This window comes from Podarcis tiliguerta (assembly GCF_965153285.1).
Source record: "Podarcis tiliguerta genome assembly, chromosome: 2".
Lineage (NCBI taxonomy): Eukaryota > Metazoa > Chordata > Lepidosauria > Squamata > Lacertidae > Podarcis > Podarcis tiliguerta.
In genome coordinates, this window is record NC_139535.1 from 99,007,095 (window position 1) to 99,025,448 (window position 18,354).

The 18,354-nt window shown below is 44.4% G+C and overlaps 1 protein-coding gene across 4 annotated transcripts in view; it reads right to left on the reverse strand.

Annotated features, from left to right (window-relative positions):
• The window catches only part of AXIN2 (axin 2), a 79,331-nt gene that overhangs the window by 26,298 nt on the left and 34,679 nt on the right, over positions 1-18,354 (reverse strand). For all 4 annotated transcript variants that reach the window (XM_083427404.1, XM_083427403.1, XM_083427406.1 and 1 more), the window contains one exon: positions 9,658-9,798. In XM_083427404.1, the coding sequence (XP_083283530.1) occupies positions 9,658-9,798 (141 nt within the window). The remainder of the gene's footprint in view (positions 1-9,657; positions 9,799-18,354) is intronic.

Consider the following 18,354-nt stretch of genomic DNA (forward strand, 5'->3'; position numbering starts at 1 on the left):
CCCCATCTTTGCTCTGTCATTTAAGAAGGAAAGCCTGTATAATATACAGGTGTCTTTAAACACTTGTGTGCGCACCTAGGAACCCTGATCAATCAGGGAACCCAGACACACACACACACACAACTTTTTAAAATGTGCGCATATTAGCCAAATTTTGTGTTTTCTGCTGTGATAGGGGTATCGCCTGCTTTTGTGCACCAGGGAACTGTTAGGCTAAATCCAAAGGATGTGCCACAGCTGCCTTTCTCTATAATCTTTATTATAGAGCCTATTATTCCAAAAGTCCTTGAGACTACATACTACATGAGTGTTAGTATAAATGAGAGCTGTCATACGTAAATTAGGGCTGCCGTCCAGAATGCCATTTGGGCGAATTTTTTTGGAAATCGGTTAAAATGACTGGGAAAATGCATATGGGAACTGTTGATGGAGGGGGCAAATTTCCTAAGGAATAGCTTAAAAACTTCATTTGGGGGGGATTTCACTTCTTGAAATATGGCAACCCTAGATAGGTGCTTTCTTTAAAGGTGTTCCAACACACAAACATTTTTAAGCTCAATCAATAGAGCATAAGATTCTTAATCGCAGGATAGTGGGTTTGAGCCCCACATTGGGCAAAAGATTCCTCCGTTGCAGAGGGTTGGACTAGATGACCCTCATAGTCCCTTCCAACTCTGTAATTCTATGACTCTATGAATAGTATGTCCTGCTGAACACAATTACACTTCAAGAAAAAAACAGTGCACTGGTTGCCAGCCCAGTTTTTGTTGTTGTTGGACTTGAGCTCCCATCAGTCCCCACCTAGCAAGGTCAATAGCTAAGGATGACGGGACTTGTAGCCTAGGATCATCTAGAGAGCCATAGGTTCTCCATTCCCCAGCAAAGCTTTCCAAGCATGTCCAGTCACATTTCAATGCACTTTCCATGTGCGCTAGGCTGGGCCGTTCGTGTATTGACAACTGCACACGAGCAATGGATGTCCTTGACACCCGAACCACAAAATGAGCCAACGCATGCCAAAACTGCAGAAAACACAACCAGGGATATATGGAACGCAGACAAGGGCTTTCCAGATGGCACACATATTACACAGATCAGGCCTAATATTTGCGGAAAGATCTGTTTTGTCTGACAAGGAGAAAGAACATGCAGACTTGCTGTGAAGGCATCCTTTATTTACTACAGAGCTTCAGATAAAAGCATTTGCCAGAATTTGCACTGGCCCTGCAGAACAACACCAGCTCCAAACAATCAGGATGCTCAGTTTCCCAAATATTTAACAGCCCCTGCATCACCCCACAGTCCATTGCAGGGAATCAATAAATAAATATTTCTAGACAGGGATGTGATCTACCTCTCCAAATTTTACTTGTAGATAGTAATAACTGATCAGTCACTAGGGGTTTCTTCTAGATAGCTTTATCTAGGCTGACTAGATAGTTCAAGCAATTTGTTTCTTCTACTCAGCCTTAACAGTCATCAATGGACAATTTCAAATTTGCATTCATTTAAATAATTCTGGCACCCCTGCTCCCCGGAAAAGGCAACAACCTTTTCACGTACACTGAGCATTTGCTCCCAACAGATGTGTAAATATGAATGGCTCTGTGGACGAATACTGGACGTTGTACCAAACAGCTATAAAGCAAATACATGCTGGTTTGTAAGAAAGCTGCACAGTCCATCCAAATCAGCAATTGTGGGTTTGCTGGGTGAAAGAAAAAAACCAACCCCCAAGTCATTGCTCATTCGCCCACTTCCACATGGGCATGAGGTTTGTTCACCAAATTATTGTGGGCTGTGGAGCTTTTAAATGTGGCATTTCATTTGGAACTCTCAAAATTCTTTCTGAAGATTCACATCTGGTGAAAATAGTTTCATTGAGAGAGTGGACGTCCGTTCCTTTTGGCCTCCCCAAAAGCAAAAGGCAAAAAAAATCTGAATAAAGTAATTCCATGGGGCTACTTCTTGAGCGACTGGAATCTTCAGCTGGTGTGGAATGAAACAACCTGCTTCCTGACTGGGTGGGCAGGTGCTCATGGAACATTACAATTCCAACATTTGCATTGGCTACATGTTGTTTTCTGGAAGCAATTTAAGTGTCAGCTTTAATCTATAGAGGCCAGAATTCTTGAAGAGTCCAAAAGAGGCTGCTTCCACACATAAGAAGTTCCAACTACAGTCTTACACGACTGCCAGAAAGCACCCCCTTAGCAGTGTCATCTGGACAGCAAAGGTGTGGAGACTTGCCACGGCCAACAGCTAAACATCTTTCTAAAGCATTATGCATTGTTTGCGTTCAATCTTGGCTGGTGTTCCCTGTGGACAGTGGAGCATTTTTAACATTTGGGCAATTTCATCTGCCTCCACCTTCCAAGAAATGGAGGAAACAAAGATGGCACCCAGATAGTTTGTGCTAACCATAGTTGGGAGCTTCCAAATGGAAGACAGGCAAACCACAGTTTACAGTTACTTGCCTGCTTCCCCACCTGCTCAGCCCTCGGCTTTGTCACTCCCATTTCCACGCAGTAGAAGCCTCTTGAGCGGCACAACAGTGCCCAATTCTGCAGTTTGCCAAACAAGCTGTAACCTTAGACAGCGAACACAATTGGATTGCCACCCTTTTGGCACAGCACTTTGTGAACAGGCAATGGCATCATTTTGAAATTCCTCCACGGCTTTCTCCACTGACGTTGATGAAGCTGTAGAGCAGGTGGTGGAAAGTCTCCACCCCAATTAGGCTCCACAAGGCCATTTCCCCCAAACTATGAGCAACAGCCCCACACCAGATGCCATATCAGGTATGGACACAGCAACCAAGAGGGGCTAGCAGACACCAGGATATGGCTGTGCTGCAGAAGTCCTGGTGGAGAAATCACTTTGCGGTGCCTCAAACATGAAACAAGTAAATAGATAGCCATAATGGGGAATGCAGGAAATTAACCAACCCCTGCCGAAAGCAGGGCTTGAAGTCACTGATCAGCACGGACTGAAAGCTCCACTTGGGTCAACCTGGATCTTCCTTTGCAGCATAGCTGGATCTGAACCCATGTTGCAAATGATAAATGGGTTACCTGGAATCATGGTGACATCAAGTGATGGATAGGTGGGCAACCCTGCCCACTGTGGGTGGGGAAATCCAGGATCTGGCCCGTCACCTGGAGGTCGTTATCCAGGCTGTAGAACAACCTTCCCCAACCTTACATCCCCTGACACTGCTACAACACAGCCTCTGTGATCCCCAGGCAGCATAGCCAAAGGCCAAGGACGATGAGGGTTATAGTTCAACAGTATCTATGGGCACATGGTTAGGAAAGATTGCTGTAGAGGAACGCTCTCATTCAGGTTTCAAGAGCTGAGGTGTATGCTTCTAAGCAAGGCTGGTGAGAAAAATGTGCACTGTAAGATGGTGTGTTCCTCTAGCAGTGATGCGTGGGTTTGTTAAAAAGCCAGCCTCTTCACTTTATCTGACCTGAAACGTGTGGCTTATGTCTGCTACTAGAGTAGGTACAGGCTCCCTTCTTTGCTAATGCTGAACTTTGGTGTGGTTTGCTTAGATTCTAAGCCAGAAGCAGTCAACATGGCATCCTCCAGATGTTGTTGGATCACAGCTCCCATCATCTCTGGCCTTTGGCCACGGTAGCTGAGGCTGCTGGGAGTTGTAATCCAACACCCTCTGGAGGACCCCATACTGATTACTCCTGCTCCAAGTCTTAGAGTCAAACAGAGTTTGACCTTTGGATCCTTTGTAGGACTGCAATGGGAGGAAGCCCCAGTGAACTCCATAGAGCTTACTTCTGAGCAGACAAGTAAAAGATCACACTATTAGGATTTTTCTCATCAACTTGGACTGGAATTACTTGGCATACAGCAAAAATACATATGCAACATTTGGACAGACGAAACAGCATGTCGCAAAAACAATTCGCATGGCTTGCTCAAGTAAGAGACAGCTGCACCATCAACCAGGAGGAAGTTTGTTCTCCCTTCCCAGTTTGCTACATTTGTTCTTTAGGTTCTGCCAAGAAAGCTGCTGGACAACCAAGAAAGAAACATCGCGCAAACACCTCTTATGTCTTCACTTAAGCTCCAGTGGATGCAGAAATGAAATGCCAGCCATAAATCTAAGACAGGCTAGGATCCCGTTCCAAGTATCCCAAGGGGGAGGAGATGCAAAGTTTACCTCTTTGAAGGCAAAAGCATCCTAGCAGTTTTTGGACACTATGAGCGTTTCTGCATCCAGGGAAAGAGGGCAGCATAGAACTGTCAAGTGTATTGAATGTGGCAACTCCATCAAGGCAGAGGCAGGTGGGGAGGCTGTTTTACCAAATGCATGCTGTTTAGATGCGATTGCATACCCCCGAAGCTTCAGTCAAGAATGACCCATACTCCATATCAACACAGAGGCAGATCTCTTTGCAAGAAAGAACTTGCCATGTAAAGGAGCAAGAGGTGAGGAACCTGTGGCCCGTTGAGATGCTGTTGGGACTCCCATCTCCCAACAGCCCCCAGCCAACATGGCCAGTGACTGGGGATGATGGGAGTTGCAGGCCAGCAACATCTGGCGGCCCCCTAAGGTTCCTCACTCCTGAACTACAGCCTGACAGAGAAATAGTGGACAAGGGATGAATGAGAGCCACTTGTAGGGATAGGACTGGGTAGTCCTAGCAGTGTGGCAGCACAAGCAAAGTCAAATAATGAGCAGTGCATGGGGATCCAAAGAAAATCATGCACCTTGCCTGTATGAGGTCCCGTGTTTAGTCATTCGCAACTCCATTTAAATGATCTCAGGCAGCAGCTCTGAAGCCATGAAGAGCTGCTGCCAGTCTGGGCTTCACTCTGTATAAAGCAGGCATAGGCAAACTCGGCCCTCCAGATGTTTTGGGACTACAACTCACATCATCCCTAGCTAACAGGACCAGTGGTCAGGGATGATGGGAGTTGTAGTCCCCAAACACCTGGTATTTGGGGATGCCTGGTATAAAGCATCATATGTCCAGTTGTTACTGAATGCTACCTGGTGGGATGGAATGGTGAGTCAGGGGGGACATGGAAACATAATGCTTTCCCTTCCACTAACTGCCTTTTTTTCCTATGCGATGCTTTATTAAATAGATTCTGAGGATAGAAACACCAAAAGCTTGACATGCCACAGTTGGGCATTTTCTTACTTGGCTTTATTTTGTCTCATTTAGGGAGCATCTTCCTTGCGATAAGGAAAGTCCTCTAAATGGAAACTTACCAATACACATTCACTACGAGTCCACCAAGACGCACAGCGGCAGTCTAAGTGTCCATGTGACACTCCTCTCCCATTCACTGAGGCCTCCCTGATTAGCCCGAATGTTTTGAGTGCTCCCTAACGCCACAATTTGGGTAAATGAGGGTGTCCTCTTAATTGGCTCACTCAAACAAGCAGCTATCTTGGTTGCGGGGGATGGGGGGGTGGGAGATGTTAATTACAATTAAATAGAAAGGGCTGGCGAATCTCATTTTAAAAAGAAGGGTGGCATTACCGAACAGCCCTGAGAAACAGAACTGAGAATCCTAACGAGGGCTTGAAACAAGCTTCCTAAACTCCGGTGCTTGGGTATTTAAAATGAAAGGGCATTGAAGGAAAGTAAGAATCCATAATGCATTAAATACAGACAAGACGGGCAGCTGGTGCTTGAATTTCAAGTCCAACAAGGGTAGCCAAGAAGATCAAGTGAGGTTACAAGGGAGAGAATTCTTGACTTTTATTTTTGGCTCAAGCCCTATTTCAGCCAAAGGTTCACAGGGTGGGCTTAGCCAAGTTTCTGCCTGCCTGCCTGCCTGTCTCTCTGCCATCTAAAAAAAATGGGAACAATGGCGGCTGCACCTCATAAGGTAGCTGCAAGATCACAGAAAAAGAGAATGTGCAAAGCATTTTTACAAGGTGAGTCAGAATGGCACAGAGGTGTTGGACCTGAATGAGCGAGGTCCTGCCCAGCCATGAAGCTCACCTGGGTAAGTCTCAATTTATCAGGATAAAATATATTGTAGGAGTTGGTGTGAGGCTAAAACAGCATCACCTCATAGATACCATGCTAGTTCCTTAGAAGATTAGCGGAACCCAGAGCTGATACAGAAAGAACATATCTAAGGGCTGTTGCCAACCAAGTTATGCTCAGAGTAGACCCATTGAAATTAGCAAACCTAGGCTAGTTATGTTTGTTAATTTCAGTGAGCCTGCTCAGAGTAGGACCAACATCAGCCACAACTCTAAGCCAACAACAAAAACCAAAGGTCACTGACTGAATGCATCTCGACAAAACTGAAAACATTTTAAAGTGTTTTAGGATAAAATGCTATCTAAAACCGGTGCACAATTAATACTGCTGCCTAAAAAGAAAAACGGGAAAAAAGATACAACTTCTGATGTCCATGTTAATCCAACCCCCCCTCCCTTCTCCAGAAGCACAATATTTGTGCTAGATTTCCTGGTGTGCATGTGTTTTAAATCCAACTCTGGGCTGAAGAACAGCATAGTTTTAGGCACTGAATAGCACAGTTTAATTATAAACATTTTAGCTAACCAGTCTGGTACTAAGCCAATCTGTTTCTGGGGAAACACTAGTTTTGAAGTCTTCTTTCCAGTCAGCTGCCATTTAAGCTGAGCCAATTATCTTAGCCTTTTGACTTAGATGTGCCTGACCTAACCTGAATGTAGTTTCACTGCTTCTTTTGAAATATCAGACTCTGTGCGCATATGCATTCACTCCCATCTTCATTTGGCAATGGCTCTGAAACGGAGCCTCTGATCTTGCCAACATCAAAAGCCTGGTTTGTAAGATAAGGTAATATTTGAAGTTTGCTCAGCAGTATTCCCCTGTGTCCAAAGTAAATCCATAAATAAGATATAACCAAATAATAAAAAGTCCCCCTTTCGTCTCTCCCTCCCTCCCTCACCCCTTCCCTCCAATCAAGAAATGGAAATGTGAATTTGCCTGGGTGCTTTGTGGCTAACACCAAAAAGGGGCAGATTAAACAAAAACGCAACATTGATCCTTTGGGTTAAATGTAAGTTCAGGAAAAGTGGGGGGAGAGGGATTGTGTGCATTTTCTTTGCTGGGAATGCCACCTGGGGGCCTCCATGAAAACAAGAGACCAGATCATACCGGCTTTTCAGATGTCTGTGGGTTCTGTTGTCTGATTTGCACCCCACCAAAGCCATTGCACACACACACACGCACACAGTAGAGCGGTGCATTGCTGCACAAATTTGTTGGCACGGAAGCTACAGGAAAAGTGCGACGGAGCCATGGCCCTGCATCATCAAAGGTGGCAAATGAACCACAACAGCAGCTGATTTCACTTTTCTCCCAACGTCGCTCCCCTCCAAAAGCAAAAAGAAAAGAAAAGAAGGCGGCTTGAGCGGGAACACACCGCCCTCCCCGCTTTCCTCCCTTTTGCTCAAGTTTCTCTTTCATACACCCATGGCAGGGAAGGAAATTCAAACACAAAAACAACTTGGCACACGTGCTAGTGTTACCGCAGCTTGCAACAGCTGTTGAAGCCTATCAGAGTGCTCTGCTTCTAGGAGTTTACAACACTGAGACGCCACAGAGCTGGAAAAAGTGTGTGTCCCACTTTCCTCCTCTCTCTCTCTCACTCACACACACAAACTCCTCAGTCGTTTGGAGACAACACCACAGGAAATTCAAACCTTTCCAAAGGCTTCGAGAGGGTTGGGAAGGGGGAGTTTGGGATCAGTTTTCAGCAGGAACTGGTTAAATGCCTTGAGTTGTTGCAGGTTGCTCTCTAAAGCCATATAACCATTCTGGGCCCTATTGAAATCCAGGTTGGCTCCCCGCCCCCCCCCCGGCCTCAGCACCACCACCACCTCCGCAACACCCCCACTCCCCATATCTTGAAGCTCCCAGCAGTTTAATCAGGCAAGCTTCCCTTGCTCCTCACAGCCTGTACTGGCTATTGTTATGGCAGGAAAAAACAGCCAGGCTCCTTTCATGCCCGGCTTTATGGGGAGCTCCTATTCACTTGTTCAAGTAAATTTCAAAGCAGCCTGCTACCCTCTTATCCCCTCTAAGCTCCCCTAGACTAACAATAGGCTGAAAGCGATTCAGTTAAGCCTTTCATCCAGCATGCACTTTATTTCTCACTCAGTGCTCTCATCTGTAGAAGGCCCCACAATTGGCATTGCTGTGAAGAGAGGGTATAATCCGAGCCCTGCTCGTCCCAAGTGACCCAACACTGGTCCAGAAATGACTAACCCAGTGAATGCTCTGTTGACACACCGAGCACATATACAAACCGCAGCCCAGCTGGCAAAGAGAAATAAAATAGTGATGCAGCTTTTTAAGAAAATGCAAGGCCGATGTTGTTCAACGAAAAAGCGGGGTAAGGCAGGAATGGGTTTCTTCTTCTTCCATAAAACCATTAAAAAAAAAAAGTACTGCACACATATTAGAAGGAGGGTGGATAACCAAGTTTGCACTATTTTATATCTAGAGACTTTTTTATTTTTAAAAGTGCATATTCTTCCCCTGCCACCAAAAGGATTACAAGGAATTGCGAAGCGTTTCCTTCCACCTTCAAGGTTTCCAAACCACCATGGGTACACTAACAGTACAATCCTGTTACTCACAAGTTAAGTCCTACTGTTTTGGGTTGGAATTGCTTCCACATATGTGCATGCATGGGAAGCAGAACTAAGCATTTCAAGTTAAGACCTTGGGAATTGTGTGTGTGTTTGTGTGCATATGTATATCAATGCTAAGTTAAAACCAGGCTACTTTGCACTCCCCAACCCCAACCTGCCTCCAAAAAGCGTTCCTTCCACTGGAAGTAATGAATATGCTCCCGTATCCTCACAGCACTTTGGGATATTTAGCAATGAAGTCCAATCTCTCTACCCAGCAGCAGGAAGAGGAATGCAACATGAAGTAGAGGTGGGAGAGAGAAACCACTGACAATGTACGTAGTTGCCCTTGTACATAGTTGTATGGCTAAAGCAGATTACAACAGAAAACTTCTTCCCATTTCCTTCTCTGTAGAAGACCACAAATTTTACAGCACAGATTGTTCCTCCCATCCTTCTCCCAGAGACTAAGGAATAATTGTCATCACATTCCAAACAGCCTCCACCCTCTTACAGAAGTAAAGTCAGCCAGGTTCAGCCCAAGAAGGCTGTTGACTCTTTGGGTCAATAGAGCATCGCTCCTAAGTTCAGCAGCTAACCTCAGAAAGCACCGCCTAGAGGAAGCAATTCCTTTTTTTACGACTGTTAATTAGATAATAAGACTACACCTAGTCCTAAAAAAAACAAGGGCTGGGGCAAAATTGTGGCTATGGGGACGATTATGGATACATCCCATGGGTAAGAGGCTGGATTTCTAGTCCTACTGGGAGAACAAGGTTGTTCACCTGAGAGTTGGGTGAGAATACCTGCAAAGTGATGGAAATGAGAGAGTCATTTCCTACCATTGCGTCAAAGGCATACACACTGTGCTCAAACCATACTCCTATTTTATGGCAATATGGTGGGTAAAGAATCCATCAGAAATATAACTGGGTAGCAAAATTTTAAACAGAAAATTAAAGCAGAGATCATGGCCAGGTAGGATTCTTTTAAGAACCAACAGTTTTTAAAAAAATTCAACCAAGGGAAATACTTACACGCTACTGTCCGTCATAGACATGGAGTCATCGGTCAGAGCATCACTAGATATTTCACTATCATTTGCACTGGTGGCAGGAGCAAAGACATAGCCAGAGTTCACATGGTAAGGGTTAACAGGATCGTTCCTCTTAAAGGACCTAGAGACAAGCAAAAAGTGAAAGCTCAGTTACTCTTCCATACACACATAAAAAAGCCAAAGAGCAATGAGCTAAGTTATATATGTGCACACAAGACTAACTAAATGACTAATATTCTCAATGCTTGGAAGTAACTCAGTCAATTTCAATGGACCGCTTATAAATAAGTGTTTAGGATCACGGCCTTCATTTTCCACCCACCATAAACAGCTGGCTAACCAGCATGTGATCTGCCAGAAGTATCTGTAATATATAGGAGAAATAAACCCATGCTACTAAATCTTTGTTTACCTGTGTAGGTCTGTGTTCACAGCATACCCATTTGTGTATAATAGCTTTCATTGTGCTGTGTAGATGGAATGGAAGCAAAGCAAGTTGTTTGTGTACATTGGTGAATCTCCAGATGTTGATGGACTACAACTCCCATCATCCATGACCGTTGGCCATGCCAGCTGGGGCTGACAGGAGTTGAAGAACAGCAACATTTGGGAGCCAAAGGTTCCCCATTCATGATCTACAAAGTCACTATTTTAAAGCCATCAGCTGTCATACAGTTTTAAAATGGTGGATTCATGAAATCCCTTGGTATGGCACCACACAAAAAAGTATCATGTTTTGTTCCACCAAAGAGAAGAGGCAGCATACATCCTCCATCACTATTTTATCCTCACAACAACCTTATGAAGCAGGTTAGACCAGGCTTCCTCGGCCCTCCAGATGTTTTTGGCTACATCTCCCATGATCCCTAGCTAGCAGGACCAGTGGTCAGGGATGACAGGAATTGTAGTCTCAAAACATCTGGAGGGCCGAGGTTGAGGAAGCCTGGGTTAGACTGAGGGATCACAGAACTGTAGAGTTTGAAGGGATGCTGAAGATCATCTGGTCCAACAAAGGAATATGCAGCTGTTCCATATGGGGATCAAACCTGCAATCTTGGTGTTATCAGCACCATGGTCTAACCTCACAACAACCCTACAAGGAAGGATAGAGGCCAGTCCTAGGTCACCAGTGAGCTTCATTCTTGAGTGGGGACTTAGACCCAAACCTCCTTGCTTTTAGTCCAATATACCAGACTAGTGGCAAGATTCACAAGGAAGGCAATAGTGTGAACAGATCCAGCTTGTCTCAGACACTCCCACATAACAAACTGAGATTCAGAAACAACTACCAAGGTCTCCATGTGGTAGAGAGAAAACTGTCCTGCCACAACACTCTAGCCATCAACACTTTTACAGTTTTCACAATCCTACACGTGCCTGTCAAAAAGTAAGTGAGTTCAAGGATGCTTACTCACAGGTAAGTAGGAATAAGATTGGAGCCTTAGTGATCATGAACATTTTGACAAGTTCCTTTCTAGGTTTGTACTACTCCCTAACATTTCAAATTGGGCTAGGATCTCCTCACAAAAACACTCAACTCCTACTTTCCTACACCAATGTGTCTTAAACCCAAATACATGTGCATTGTTATTCCTGGTCCATCTGCAGCAAGGATGGGGGAAATGTGGTCCTCCATAAGCTGCCGGACTACAATTCCCATTATCCTTGACCATTAGCTATGAATGATGGGGCTAATGGGAGTGGGAATCTAAGATCTACAGAAAAGGGCAATGCAAGATTTTAGACAAGTGAGCTAGGGCCAGGCAGTTAAGAACAGCAGCTGAATGCCCTGAAACTGAATCTTTACCATGCACTCATCAAGTGGCCTTAAAAGCATATTTTCTTTCTTTCTTTCTTTCTTTCTTTCTTTCTTTCTTTCTTTCTTCCTTTCTTCCTTCCTTCCATCCTTCCTTCCTTCTCTCTCTCTGCCTCAAATCTGTGCCAGCAGTACAAGACAGTTGTAATGGCTAGAGCAGGCATAGGCAAACTCAGCCCTCCAGATGTTTTGGGACTACAACTCCCATCATCCCTGACCATTGGTCCTGTTAGCTAGGGGTGATGGGAGTTGTAGTCCCAAAACATCTGGAAGGCAAAGTTTGCCTATGCCTGGGATAGAGCAAAGTTTCCCAAACTTGGGTCTCCAGTTGTTTTTGGACTACAACTCTGATCATTCCTAGCTAGCAGAACCAGGGATGATGGGAACTGTATTCCAAAAACAGCTGGTGACCCAAGTTTGGGAAACTCTGAGCTAGGGTGAAGTGATTAAGAAAAAAGTGGTAAATATTATTAAGTGCCCGCAATATTTTCAGGTCATTTTCAGCTCTGGATTCAAAAGGTCCCCAAGCATGTCAAATTAACAAATATAACTTCTACAGATGGTCTTATCTCAAAATGGTTCGATTGGCATCTTATTTCAGAGGATGCTGCAAAAGACAGTGTGGCCCTATATACAGAGAGCACAGCATTGGTAAAGCGATAATAAGGGGATAATAAGTGAAGAGCAATCTTTTCCAATCCAAATCACAGAGGGGAGTAAATTTCAGTTTTGTATCCCCACCAAGTTGGTCCAATAAAGGGAGCCATTATGTAGGACCAACAAGGCAGCAACATAACAATTTATGGGGCAGCCTTTGCCAACCTGCTACCTTCCAGATGTTTTGGACTACAACTCCCATCAGCCATCACAACCATGGTGCCTGAGGAAGAAAGGAGCAAGGAGTCCCAAACATCTGGAGGGCATCAGTTTGGCAAAGGGAGACCAATAGGGATGGACACCTGTGTTTTATATTCTGTACCCTAATCACCATGGACTATTAAAGACTAAATTAGGGATTGACAAAACATTTACAGGATTGCGATCACTGCTCTCAGCCAAACGTTTTAAGAAGGCCTTGTTTATATAGACAGCACCACCTTTAAGCACACAGAATCCAAACGCCTGGAATCCAGACTAAGTTTGCCAGATGTTCCTCATTTGAAGCCATCACCCCTTACTCCAGATGCCTGCTCTACAGAACATTAAAAAGGGACACCCCTTATTCGACCACTTCCATAACATTCCACAGAAGAGACATCACAGAGGCAGACCACATCCCTCATTCTGAAGAAATTCAGCTTGGCAACCCCGATCCGCTCAGGCTCCCATGGCCTGCTGTTTGTTCAATTCTAAGACAGTCACTTGCTCAAAATTGGAGTCACTTGTGAACAACTTGGGAGGCGCAGGGTGGAGGGAGGGAGAGGGAGAGGGAAGGGAAGTCTTTCTTTAAGGCCTAAACATAAAAGAGAGAAACTTTTGGGTGTTTTTTTTTAAATCACCAAGCCACTTGCAATGAGATCGGAGGAGGCATCAGGCCTGAGTTAAGTGAGCAGCCTGGTAGTCTTAATGAAAAGCAGCACTTCCCCTAGTAGTAGTATTCTGGTCCCTTTGTTTCCATTTGCCCCGGTTACCCACTTTCGACCTCTTCAGTAGTAGTCTTCACTCAGTTCTCTCACAAACAAGTCCTCCCACCCTCCCCTTAACTCCCCTCCTGCTGTGTTGCATTCCTCCATTTCACTGGCAAGGGGAAAACATGAGCCCTTGCAAAGGCTTAAGCAAAGAAAGGGGCTTGGGAAGGGGAGAGAGAGAGATGGAGGGAGAGACAGACAGACAGCCCTCTTCAAGTTATGACGGCAAACAGCATGACTGAAGTTCTAGGCCTCCACATCTCAAGCTGACCTTTGCAGGAGGCCTCGCTGCAAAAGACTCAGGTATTTAAGCGCAGCTGGGAACACATTCTTTCCCAAAGCACACAAAGATATTTCAGTGGGAAGATCAAGACATTCAAAAGATGAAGGAAGGGAGCGGGGAAGAGAAAAGAAAAGAAAGAAAGAATGGGAGATAACCAAAGAGTGACAGAAGACGGTAGGGGGAAAAAATCAGATCCTTCAGATCTTCAAGACAGATCAACCCCACATGTTTCCAGTTGAAAGTTACTCTGCAAAAGAGGGGGGGGGGGGAGAAAGCAAGGGGAAGCAGGTTCCAAATGTTGTACCTTTAAAAAAACAAAAACTTATCTATGTTTGTAAAGTTCCCGTGACATTCTTAAGGCAGCTATTGGGGTTTTTTTTTTTGGTCTTTCAAGGAAGTGGGGTGGGAGTGGGGGAACGATAAAGGCTTTACTTTTTATTACTGTCCTTGAAACAGCTTCGTGTCCTGCTCTAACAAAACGCAGGCCCATTAGGGCTTATTGTTGTAAGGTATCTGGTTGCAAGATGCTCGCCATCTGTACAGAACCAAGCCTGCTCCTTAAGTGGATCCTACAGACCTTCCTTTTAAAGTGCATGTCATGCTGCTACGTCCTTAATCGTGCCGCCTGTTAGTTTATGTTTACATGTCATCCCTATGGGAAGGTTAAGGGGAAGCTCTTCCATACTGTAAGGCAGCCGAGAGAGAGAGAGAGAGAGAGAGAGAGAGAGAGAGAGAGAGAGAGAGAGAGAGAGAATATCTCCAAAATCTTTTTGGAAGAGCTCAACTTCCCAAGCTATGCCGAACTTTTGGAAAAGTCCTGCTCCAAAGTTCAACGGATCTATAAATCACCTTAAACTAGTCAGCAGAAACTCAAAGCACAAGAAATTACCAAGACATTTAGCTAGCAAAATGCCATTCCCCCACTCCTCAGAACTTATACAATCATATCATTAAACAATAAATTTCTTTTTATTTTAAAAAAAAATCACAGTTTGCTCAGTTAAAACAGATCTGTACAGAAAATCCCCACATACATTAAGTAAACCAATTAGGGATGTTTTCATAACCACTTTTTTTTTAAAAAAGAAAGAAAGATCTTGACCACACTACAAACATAATTGTAGCCAGATGCTATCAAGCTGCCTTAAAGGAGTTTTAATTCCTGTGTGAAGCAGAGTCTCCGGTGTAAATTTCTACATGGACTCTCTTTTTCTCTCTCTCAAAAAAAGTGCCTCCACAGGACACAATACTGACAAATGTTTTCCACAATCATGTAGCAGCTCCCCTTCAGCTTCAAGGTGAATGTCTCAGGTTTCTCAAACTACTACCACTTATACTGATAAAAATGGTACTTGTTTGTCACTCCCTGTGCTGTGTTGGGGAGCAGGCCTGTGTCATAGACAAAGCACACAGAACTTATCTTTCCAGGTGTCTTTTGTGGGTAGCCCTGCAAGAAAACCCCCCAAAAACCCAACAACACCCTGAGCAGCACAGCTGTTTTCTCCTCTGTGATTAGCCTCTAGCCTTATAAGTAGCCTCAGATCTTGGTTTTTCAACCAGAGTAATGGAAAGTCTATACAGGGAGCCTTGTAAATTAGGAAGCTAAGCTTTGCTGCACTGCAGTTGGCATTCCACAGGTGTTCAGGTGGGTTATCAGAGGTATATGAAGAAAGCACTGGATTGCTCTCACTGCTGTTGAGAAAACATCGTGTGAATCTGCATCCACATTGTCTGGCAAATGGTTTTTGGTCAGAAACATTGTGTTTATAATTTTCAGGGGAAGCAAATATGTAGCTTTCATCACACTACTTTGCCAAACAAAACAAAACAAAACAAAACAAAACAAAAACCCGATTGCTTGGTGTGTGCAAGCACACACACATGTACACATTTGTCTTTCTCCCCTCCTGGCTTAATTTTATTATGATAACTGAAGCCATCTCGGTTCTAAGACCTTCCCCCACAAATAAGTGCCAATCTGCAAAAGTGGGCCATCTGCTAGCTATAGCCCCATGTGGTGGGAAGGCGAGCTTCAGTAACTTTACAAGAGAAAACTTAACAGCAGAGAGGCTACCTTATTGGCTGCTATGATATATGAGTGTGCCGTAAGAGGGCAGTTTTGTGCACATTAACTTTTGTGTGATACATTCAGAATCCAATGTAAACAAAACTTTTTTTCAATTTCACTTTTGTTGCACTGAACTGCCGAAAGTGGAAGAGCATCAAGATCCTCATTCCAAGGAAGCAATTAATACACAAAGCAGCCCTGAGAAAGAGGGGAAGACACCTAAACCAAGTCCGAAGTGTTTATTTTGACTCGGGGAAATCCCAAATCCATAAAAATACCTTATAACACATACAGCATGAGGATGTGACTGGGGTAAAGAAAGTGTGTTCGCCAAACCTAACCTAGGAGCAGAAAACAGCCAGGGGAGGGAGACAAATAGGCTTCACACTCCTCATTAAAGCTTACATGCTAAAACAACCTCCAATTAATATTTTTTTAAAAAGTTTGGTTACCTACAGGTCCAGAAAGATGAAGACACCAGCCAAGGGAAAAGGGGATTCACATGTCAACTGCTAGCGGACTAGGCAAATAACAGCAACTCATCCACAAGATGAGAAAACTACTGGACTTTAATATCTTTGAGACAGGAGGAGAAGCAATGTCTGGTGACCACTGGCTTGGGGGAAAAGGCTTCTCAGTTCTTTCCCTTTGGTAACAACAATGAGATTCTAGTCCAGAAATTGCTAAGAGCAGCACCTCTAACTGGCAAAGGACTTGGCAGCCTTTACTGAGACCATGCCTACCCTCCCCTATGGGATATTATTCCCATTTCATAGCTGGGGAACTGAGTCTGAGACCTACCGACTTGCCAAAGACCACACCAAGTGTCCATGGCAGGCAGCAGTGGAACTGGAACCCGGGTTCAAGCCCAAGCTCTCAGTTCAGTTACATACAAGAATCCAGTCAAGGAGACAAAAAAAAAGGAGAAGCAACTTCTTGCCTTTTTGGAGAACAGCGCAGCACAAAGTACATATCTTCTTAAAAGGAAGGTTTTCAGCATAAAATCATAGAATTGTAGAGTTGGAAGGGACCCTAAGGATCCTCTAGTCCAAACCCCTACAATGCAGTTGCCCCATACAGGGATCGAACTTGCAACCTTGGCATTATCAGCACCATGCTTCAACCAGCTGAGCTATCCAGCTCCATCAATATATGCCTAATCAAAAGCATGCATGAATTGGGTGGGCTGAAGGTTCAAATGAAGTTTCCTCACCTGAACAGAAAGTTACCTGCTTGGAGTTTTTCAGAGTGGCACTGACATTAATAGCTCCATGCCTTCTGCCACCTCAGTGTCAACAGAGTTTAGACATGCCAATGCCTTCTACAATGTCATCTCAACTTGAGGACAGCGTTAGGTGTGTGCAGGGGTGTGTGTGTACACACACACACAACCCCACCACCACCACATATACACATGCATACACACATATAAACACTGTTTGATCTGGGCAACAGCAAATATGGTTGTCAGGCTCATGCAACTGGTACAGTTCAGAGGTTGTGAAAGAAAATTGGCTTGCTAGGGCTTCAAACTTGAAAACTTGCCTTTACCACAGAAAGATACTGGGGCAAACAGAGGCTTGATCAAGCATATACCTCCACAGAGATTAAAACAAACGGGTAACCCACACTGATGCCATTTGTACAGCCAAGAACTAGAAGAAGCCCCTCGCCTATCTGGAGCCCCCATAGATTTGCCCTGGTGTGAGTGAAAGCCAAATTAGAACCAGCTGCCTTTCCAACCCAATCGCTGGAAAAGACCATAAACACTGCTGCAAGCTAGAAACACAACAGATGCAATTCAAGAACCCTCCTCTTAGAGGCAGGCCATAGTTGAAACAAGCTGAAAACAGAAGAGATGCCTGAAGCCCTTTGATGTCCCATGAATCACAGAAACACTCACAAAAATTCCTGTAAACCAGATGTCAAATACTTACCAGACTGAGAAAGAAACTCCCAAAGCAAGAGAGAGAATACACAGAACAGAGGGGAGAGGGAGAGAGCAGGTCCTTCTGCTCTATAGATCCTTGTTCAACCAATTTCCATTTATGAAGGGGAAAGGGAGGGGAGAAAGAGAATAAGGTGTCAGAAGATTATACCACTCTGTCACGATTAAGATAGAGAAAGAATACGCTGGTGTTGCCATTTTGGGAGAAACTGGTCTTGCCCACTTTCATCAGCCTATGCCACCAAAGAAGGGTCTCATATCACTCTCCTGGGGTACTGAATTGGGAATAGGACCACCTTTTAATGCAGCTTGAATTCCATTAACTAGGAAGGGCTGTCAGTCAACGGTAGAGTGCATGCTAAAAGGCCTAGGTTCATCTCCAGGTCAGGCTAGGAAAAGTTCTGGCTGAAACTCTGAAGAGCCACTGTCAGTCACTGTAGACAGTTCTGAGCCTGAGAAACCAAAGGTCCAACTCAGTTCCTATATACCTGGCACACATACCTCTTTTACTCAGCGGTTGGAATTCTGCCCCTAACACTAATGTCCCATACCTGAAGCCATTTCATTGGCCAAACAGATTTCCTTTGGCTTAAAGACACAATAGCAAGTCACACAAGGTATTCTCCAAGAATACATGTGTTTAATGTCTCCTTGTAAGTTACAAAGTTCAGTCACACGGGCTGCCGCAGTAATAATATGGATTTTCTCGTTCCATCATCACATAATTGCTTCCCATTTTCTATATGTAATCCACATATTTCGACACTAGCTGGGGATGAAGCTGGCAAACTAGTATTTCATTACTCATTCACATGCCTAGATGGTGCTCTTCCCAGCTCCTCTTAATGTGGTTTAAAGTGGTAACAATTAACGCATGTCTCAAAGAACAAGAGTCGCTTTGAAGTTCTTTTTTTGATGTCTAAGAGAGCTTTAG